Genomic DNA, 9,149 nt, shown 5'->3' with positions numbered 1-9,149 from the left:
ACTAGCAACATATTCTAGTGTTAATATATTGTTGTCACTCAGCTTTCAAGATAAAGTGATGGCAATTTTAAGCCGTTAAGAGTAAAAAGGCAAAATTTATGGGCAATAAACAGAATAACACAAAGCCTTCCTAAGTTACCAGCTTAAATTTATGCTGGGTAGGATCACAGATCACATATGGCCTGCTGGTAGAACAGGCCCAAACAACATAACTCATAAGATTATGGAGCACTGCACAACACATGCTATAAAGATGTAGACACAACATCAGCGGTGCAAGGAACCTATGAGATGACTCCCTTGGGGCAGTTACTTAACAGCAGTCAACATGTCTGCTGGCCATGCATGACCAGGGTTGAGCAATAAACAACAGACAAAGTTCTTCCATGAATAATTGAGCACAATGTCTGCTGGATCCCTTACAACTCCTTAACTGGTTCCCTTCTCCCTGGCTTTCTCAGTGGTGATGAAGACTTGAGCCAAATTCTCATAATCATATGTGCGCTTCAGGAATGTGTCTGTCAGTCGCACTCCAGCAATGGTCTGAAAAACAGATCAATAATACAGCTATCATCCTAGAAAATTAAATAATGCATATATATATTTTAGTCTCAATGGTGCTGATAACAAACAAATACTCTAGTTCTACACCGCATATGTACAATACAAAATACCCCCCAAGTAACCATAGTTAGGTTCCCCAAAACCCAATGATTACTTAAAACTGTGAATGTTCACAAACTTAATCTCCTCCATGACTTACGGATAATCATACAGAAGACATCTATATATCTAAAGTTATGGCTTAACTGCTCTTACAATTCCCTAAAATGCCTAAATGGATGTTAAAACTAGAATATTTATACAGTTCAAGACCAAATTAATATCACAGGACTCATTATCGTTTTCATTTTTGAAGGCTCCAGCATGCTTGCAAGCATTGGCCTTGGTCACCTTATGGCAGCTCTCCATGCTGCTCAATCTCTGGCAGCTTCCCTATTTAGTCCCTTATCCCTGAGGTCACACGCAATGACCTCGTCCGATGTCTTTTTCAGTCTACCTCTCACTACCCTACCCCCGACATTAATACTGTACTTCTCACTTTCTGCACCCAATTATCATCCCTCATCCTCTCCACATGCCCAAACCACCTCAATCTACCTCTCATCATCACAACACCAATACATTCCACTCCCATCCTATCTCTCAACTCTACCATCGTCAACCTAACCCCCCAGGCCTTGCACTCGAGGAAGCACTGCACATCCACCTAATCATTACCATTTCTATTCATCTGAGCCTGCAAATATCCTCTTCCTTACTGTAATACAGTAATCCCTCATTTCTCTGGACGTGCTGTATCCAGACCTGTTTATTATCCGGATAGGGGACCTTGGCTCTATTAAACCATCATTTGAATTTACTTGCAATTATCCAGACGTAAAAATCCCCTAGAACTTCAGCCGGCTAGCCAACACATTCAAACATTCGGTATCATGACTGCTGGGCTCAAGCCATACGCAGGAAATAGGCCATAACCCACAATCCATGCTAAAATGTCCATCCACCCCTATATACTGTAGAATGGTCAAAGTTGTGAGCTGGTCCAATCACTCCCTATGAACATCCAGCACTGAAGTAATACTATCCGTAACCCACAAGCCATGTCAAAAAATCTGTACGCATCCCCACTGAATAGTCCAAAGCCGTGCAGCCACTGGAAAAAGTCTTTCCCAATGTTTATTTTTAGTTTTAACTTTATATTTTTTATGCAAGGAAGAAGGAACCAAAGGCTAGGAGCCCACAAACTGTTCCTTACAAGAAAAAAACAAAAACAAAACAAAGAGAGCCAAATTCAATATCCGTTCATTTTGAGATGCCTGGACACACTGTGTTTGAAAGACTGGAGATCATAGGATGTAGGAAATACAGACAGAGGAAGACAGTTCCAGAGCTGACCCGTTACATTAATGAAGGACTGGGAGTAACAGTTTACTCTTGCATTAGAGAGTTGGACAGAAAAGGGATGAGAGTTTGTTGCTAGACAGGTGCTATGAACCTGTCGTACAGCTGGAGGGATGCAAGCAGACAGTTCAGAGGACCAGTGACCACTGGAGTAGTGACAGAAAAGAGATAAAGATGCAACAGTGCGGCAAAGAGACAGAGGTTAAAGGGAGCCAGTATGAGGAGGAGAGTTTTAATGAGATGAGAAGCATTTGACTCTACCCTATTGAGAGGACCTGTATGTGGGGAGCCTCCCCACACATGAGAGTTGTACTCTAAACAGGGGCGAATAAAACCCGTGTATAAAGTTAACAACTGCATAGGGGTGAAGAAGGTATGGAGTCAGCTTAGCACACATAATCTCTTGGAAACAGACTTTACAAGAGATGCAATATGACTTTTCCAAGATAAGTCCCAAGTGAATGAAACCCCAAGCATGCTCAGTGATCATGCAGGATTGAGCTGGATTTTATTAAACATTAGTGGGCACTCCTGTGGAAGATTTTGACAGGTTGAAAGGTGTAAAAATTGAGTCTTTGATGCATTAAAAACAACAAGATTATTTTTACTCCAGTCAGAGATATGAGCCAAGTCAAACATTAGGTGTGCCATAGCCTCATCCCTTGTTTGTTGAAGTAACTGCTGAGATGGACGTTGCGGGAACCCAATGGAAAGGTGAAGGGTGGAATCATCACCGTACGAGTGGGTAGGGTTAGATGTACAGCTTGGGAGGTCACTGATAAATAAATGGAAGAGTTGGTGATAGGAGAGAGCCCTGAGGAACACCACTATCGATAGATCTAGGAGAAGAATGATGGCCGTGTACAACAGCGGCTATAAAATGACCAGAAAGGAAGCTATAAATGAAGGCACAGATACAAGGTCAGAAGCCGTAAAAGGGCATTTTGGAAATTAAAGATTTATGTCAGACTTGATCGAAAGCCTTTGAGATGTCAAGTGCAATGGCAAAGCTTTTGCCAAAGTACCAAAAGGAGGATGACCGGGAGTCTGAAAGGTAGGTGAGAAGATCGCCAGTGGAGCCTCCCTGACAGAACCCACACTGATGATCAAAAAGAAGGTTGTGACAGAAATGATGCTTTAAAATTTTTCTGTAAGAATAGACTCAAAAACTTTTGAGACACAGGATGTTAAAGCTAGTGGATGATAGTTAGAGGGTTGGGAATGGTCACCCTTCTTTAGGACTGGCTGAATGAGAGCAAACTTCCAGCAAGAAGGAAACATACAAGTTGAGAGACAAAGACGAAAGAGTTTACCTAGGCAGGGTGTAAGCACAGAAGCACAGTTCTTGAGGACAACAGGAGGGACACCATCAGGCCCATATGCCTTGTTAGTATTAAGGCCAGAGATGGCAGAAAATACATCAGCTGAAGAAATTTTAATGTCAGCCATGAGGAAGTCTGAGGGGGGAAGTGATGGAGGAACAACATCGGAATTGTCTAAGGTGGAATTGAGGGGAAAGTCTGAGTGAAGAGATCTGCTTTATCGGTAGAAGAAAGCTGCTACAGAGCCATCAGAGCAGAAAAGAGGAGGGAAGGATGATGAAGTAAAGTTGTTAGAATGGCTTTTGGCAAGGTGCCAGAAGGAGCGAGAAGAATTTGAATTGGAGAGTTGAATCCATTTAGTACGGATGAAATTATTTTTAGCAGAGCGAAGAACAGACAGCACGATTCTGGGCAGAAACATAAAAAAGATCTGATTCAGGGATGAGTTGGCTCTGGTACCTTTTATAGGCCCTCTCCTTGTTGCGGACAGCATTAGAACAAGCATGATTAAACCAAGGCTTTCTTGCATTAGTCAAAGGATACGAGAAGGGAATGTATGCTTCCATGCTCAAAAGAATAACCTCTGTAGTGTGCAAGGCACACTCAGATGGCTCCCAGCCATGGGAGCAATAATCACTCCATAAAAAATTGACAAAGTACTGCCTGAGTGCCTCCCAATCCGCAGCTCCAAAGTGCCACAGTTGACGTTTCTTTGGAGAGTCCACAGGCCATCCCGGGAAAATAGGACAGGTTTAGGTAATAAGGTTGTAATCATAGGAGCCCAACAGAGAGGAAAGATTAACAGTGTAAGCAGAAGGATTAGTTGTTTGGAAGAGGTCAAGTAAGTTGGAGCTCTCTCCAAGGCAGTCAGGGATACAAGTAGGGTGTTGCACAAGCTGCTCTAGGTCATTAGGGATAGAAAAGATGTAGGCTTGTTCACCAGGTGGATCAATGAAAGGAGAGGAGAGCCAAAGGTGGTGGTGAACATTGCAATCTCCTAGAATGGAGATTTCAGAGAAAGGAGAAATGGATAGAATGTGTTCCATCATAGAAGTAAGATAGTCGAAGAATTTTTAATAGGCAGTAGAATTAGGAGATGTGTAAACAACGCAGATATATTTCGTCAGAGAATGACTGGAAAGCCAAAGCCAGAGAGTAGAGATTTCAGAAGAATCAAGTTCAGGAACACGATAGCAAGATAAGTCATTGCGTACATATACACAACACCCACCTTTGGCTTTGAAATTAGTATAGACAAAGTAGGAGGATACAGAAAAGGGTTTGCTGTCAGTTGCCTCACACAGCGGAGTCTCAGTTAATAGAAAGTGAGGTTTAGAGGGGGAGAGGTGGTGCTCAGCAGAAAGAAAATTTGAGGAAAGGATGTGATTGTTGCAGAAATGAAGAAAAAGTGAGTCAGACAGTCGATCCAGGCATCTCTCTGAGTCGTCACCAGGAGAGGGGCGGATGGTGGGGGCATTTATGGTCCCCTCCCCCCAGGGACTCTGAGGCTTAGTTAATGTGTGCCATTTTTCTTTTTTTAATTTTGAAAAGGAAGTGAAGTGTGTACTGTGCATGTAGATTGGTGTTGACATTTAGAGAAACTTGTATTGGAGACCAAGCTGGCCTACTCTCTGTGTTACTGAAACACTGAAAAATTCATCAAAGTGGGATGGTCAGGAACTAGTCCCGAGGGCTGATGAAAAGAGAGTTCCAGCTCTCTCTGTCATCAGCTTTCCATCCACCTTGGAAGTACTGCCCTGCTTGACTGGTGCTACAATCTACTCCTCAGAACATCTAACACAGACTGTAAGCCACGAGTACATGTTCAGTGACAGTAGCCGTCCGCCTCTCTACCTGGAGTCCAAAGTAGCTGGGAATTGTGTTTCTAAATGGCCACTGCACGTGTAACACAGACCACAAGCCATGAACAAATATATGGTAAAAGTGCCCATCCACCTCCACACCCAATGGCGGGAATCCTCCGGCCTCCAGGGTTAGTGCGAACCCCCACCACGCGCGCCTGTCCGCTTCCCTACCAAATGGTCAGAGTCGTGTGGCAGGCCACATTAGTCATACACTGCCTGAGGTCGTGATGTACTGGTCATCCATTGTCGTCATCAAATGATAAGCCTTGCCTGGGCAAACCGAAGTGAACCTTGAATGCAGATGTCAGTTTACCGCGTTTTGCTTCCTCTGTTCTCGGAGGCAAGCATGGGGTGTGATATGGCAGTGCTGTACTGTTTGCCGGCCTACAAGCCCACACCTCAGCTCCCATCTTTGTCTCCCTCGTGAGTGGTAATGCTTCCAAGTATGGCTGTGAATGCAGTTGCGTTGTGGTGGTCCCCTACCTTCTTCAGGTTGTGGCCCTCTGCTGCATTCTCGTGCGCATGATGAGGAAGGTTTTGACTCTGGAGAAGAAGCGTGAGATACTGAGGAAGGTTGACAAGGGCTGGACCACAGGATGTATACTGTGAGAACATAGTGTAGCCCGTTCAACAAGGTTTGATATCACGAAGTCACACGACAAGCTTATGCAGTACAGACAGGATTTCTGCAGAAGCACACATAGGGGCGACAGGAAAGTCACGGCCCAGGCCCGGCAAGCCGTTATCAATGGGTCGAAATGCTGTGGTTTCACCAGCAAGTGTGAGTGTGTGTGTGTGTGTGTGTGTGTGTGTGTGTGTGTGTGTGTGTGTGTGTGTGTGTGTGTGTGTGTGTGTGTGTGTGTGTGTGCGCGCGCGCGTGTGCATGTGCGTGTGCGTGCGCGCGCTCGTGCATGGGACAACGTACACGGCTTCAAGAATTCCAAAGGATGGCTCTTTTGCTTCAAGCTTTGCCATGGACTTACAAGCCGTAAGGCACATGGTGAGGCCTTGGACGCGGTAGCGAAAGATGTAGACCTGTTTCACCAGAAAGTGCAGTGCCTGATCAAGGATGAGGGCCTTGGACACAGTAGCGGAAGATGTAGACCTATTTCACCAGAAAGTGCAGTGCCTGATCAAGGATGAGGGCCTTGCCCTTGGTTAAGTCTATAATGCTGACGAAACTGGTCTAATCTACTGCTCATTGCACACTGACACCCTGGCAGGGGAGAAGGAGAAGCCTGTGCCTGGTCGCAAGTTATCCAAACAACATGTCTCTGTTTTGTGCTGTGCTAATGCTAACGGGATGCATCGCCTCAAACCCATTATTGCTGGGCATGCAAAACCATGCTGTCTCCATGGGTTGATGGATAGCCTGCCTATTACGTGGTACCATTCAGTTAAGGCCTTCAAAAATCTTCAGAGACTGGTTCCACAGACACTTCATCAAGGAGGTTATCCATTATCAAACTGGCCCTTGGTATCATTCGCAACAAGGTAAAGACACTCCTGCTCCTGGACAATTCCCCCACACATCCATCTGGGAAGGATTTGATTGCTAATGACAGGAACATTAGGTGCATGTTTCTGCCACCTAATAAGACTGCTCTGATTCAACCAATGGACCAGGGTGTTAACATGGCTGCCAAGAGACTGTACCAGCAGAGCTTCCTCAACGAGGTGATGGTGCTGCTGGAGGATGAGGACCGGGCTAAGGACACACGTGAAGAGCAGACCTTGCAGAAGCTTCAGCGTTACGACCTGCAGTCTGCAGTGTTCAACTGGGTGGACGCACGGAAGGAAGTCTCTGTGAAAACCCTCGAAAGTGGTTGGCCTCGTTTCCTCAGAATCAAAGCCGAGCATGACTTTGAGGGGTTTGATGTGGATGATTTCCACCGCCGTCTTCGAACAGCAGAACAGAATGTCGACGACACGAGGGATTGGCTGGACGACAATGGCAGCGATCCTGGTTATCAGACCATGTCTAATGAAAAGAGCGCTGCTGCTGCCTCTGCAGGCATGAAAGAGGACAGCAACATTGATGGGGATGAGGATGAGGATCATGACTCGCAACCCCCAGCAATTTCATCACTCACTCATCTCAGTGCCCTAAATGCCAGTCTGGAGGAGGTGCTGGAGTACACCACGCATCCACACTGTGATAGCGAGTTGGTGCAGCTCAGCCTAGCGATGGAGCTGCGGCCAGTCAGGGACGCTGTCATCCTCTGGCAGAATTATCGGTCCTATCATCAGTCCAGGATCGACTCCTTCTTCAAGCCTGCCACCCCTACGAGCACCAGCCCATTCTCACCACCACCACCACCACTACCACCACCACCTCGCTTCCTGCCTTCACCACTGGACCCACAACCGAGCACATCAACAGCCGCTGAGTCTCTGTTGGACGTAAGTTTGTGGCAGTCTTCTGAGTCTCCTGAGGCTGGAAGGCTGGTACTGCTGTGCCACACATCACCACTCATCACTCAGCTCCAGCAGGTAAAGGAGGATGAGGAAGAGGAGTTCTTGAACCTTTGCTAAATGCAAAGGTTAGCCACTAGACCACATGGGACAACTGTACACCTGCTGGAGGTGGGCAGGTTATGAAGCCTGTCTGTGGTGTTCTGGGTGGTGAGTACCCCAGTCCAATGTTTTTTGGCAGTTAGCTTTAGGTTTTATTAACAGTTTCCTTGGTGCTTATATTTATTTAGGATATCTCCAAGTGAGTTTTGATGTCTAAATATGGCAGAGTGACATGAAAACAGTGCCAAAATTAGGAGGGGTACTGTACATACAGTAGTGTTTTAGAAGTGTTTTTTTTTGCATGGTTTTCTTGGTGTTTGCTCTGGATATTCCTATGTGTGTTTTGATGTCTAAATATGGCAAAATGACTGGAAAACACTGCCAAAATTAGGAGTGGTACTGTACATACACTAGTGTATTGGTAGGGTGTTTTTGGTTTTCAATGTTTTTTAGGCATGGTTCTCTTGGTGTTAAAAATTATTTTTAATATTACTATGTGTGTTTTGATATCTAAATATGCCTGAATGACCCAAAAACACTGTCAAAATAAGCAGAGGTACTGTACAAATGGTTAGGTAGCTATAGATTGGAGGTTGGGTTCTGGTAGGGTCTGGGTATAGTAAGGGGGATGCTGTTCATTACCCACACATTGCCACTACCCGGACAAGCCTTTGGCTCTATTACGTCAGATAATTGAGGGACTACTGTACAACAATACAGTAAAAGTGAGAACAGAACTGGAGAGAAATGTGTACTCACCATTCCAAGGCTATTGCCTTGCCTCCTTCTACCTATTTAACTACCTATTTATAGCCAAATGGCTTAATCCCATTAGGAATGGCCAAAAACAAATTGCCTCCAACAAATATATGGGTGGTATTAAATAAATATGTGGGTGGTACTTCTCCCTCAATTCCTTACCTGTAATCCTGTACGCAGGGGAATGAGAGAGAGAGCAAGGGATGTTGACTGTCCTGGCGGAAGTGCAGGAAGAGTCCGACTGGTCACCCCACTCCACTCAGATCCTCCACCTCCCCCAAGGAAGGACAAGTGTAAGTCCAGGTTACGTTCACTGTGGAGGATTAAGAAACAGTGTCATTAGATGGTGTACAAGTAACTGAATTTGTCAGCTTCATGGGAATTTCTTGGTCAAATACAGTATACGAAGAACAGAACAGGCTCACCTGATTCATTTTACCTCTCTCATAACATCACAAAATATGCACCTTATTCTAAGCATTATAATTATTATTATTCTGAACAAACAACCCTACAGTTCAAGCATATGAATATGGTACTAACCAGATGTTTGTGATGCCAAGGACAACCTCAAACTGCTGCTCAAGCTGGACCACACTAGGTATCTTCTCCACAGTCACCCTTACATCACCATACTGAGGAGCCTGCAACAAAGGACACTGTTATTTAACCCGTTAACTGCTCTATACAGCCTGGACCGTTTCGAGTGCGACTGCTCAAT

At 45.1% G+C, this 9,149-nt stretch overlaps 1 protein-coding gene across 2 annotated transcripts in view; it reads right to left on the bottom strand.

Moving 5' to 3' along the window:
• Window positions 1-387: 387 nt before the first annotated feature.
• Window positions 388-9,149, bottom strand: part of LOC145411971 (trafficking protein particle complex subunit 13) — a 67,373-nt gene continuing 58,611 nt past the window's right edge. For both annotated transcript variants that reach the window (XM_080281943.1, XM_080281942.1), the window contains 3 exons: window positions 8,972-9,072; window positions 8,591-8,741; window positions 388-543 (listed from right to left, as the gene is read on the bottom strand). In XM_080281943.1, coding sequence (XP_080138069.1) covers window positions 430-543; window positions 8,591-8,741; window positions 8,972-9,072 — 366 coding nt within the window. In that variant the 3' untranslated portion in view covers window positions 388-429. The remainder of the gene's footprint in view (window positions 544-8,590; window positions 8,742-8,971; window positions 9,073-9,149) is intronic.

This window comes from Coenobita brevimanus, chromosome 91 (assembly GCF_032717465.1).
Source record: "Coenobita brevimanus isolate Jiangsu-jjx chromosome 91, ASM3271746v2, whole genome shotgun sequence".
In the NCBI taxonomy this organism is placed as follows: domain Eukaryota; kingdom Metazoa; phylum Arthropoda; class Malacostraca; order Decapoda; family Coenobitidae; genus Coenobita; species Coenobita brevimanus.
This window is presented reverse-complemented; position numbering and strand designations above follow the sequence as displayed.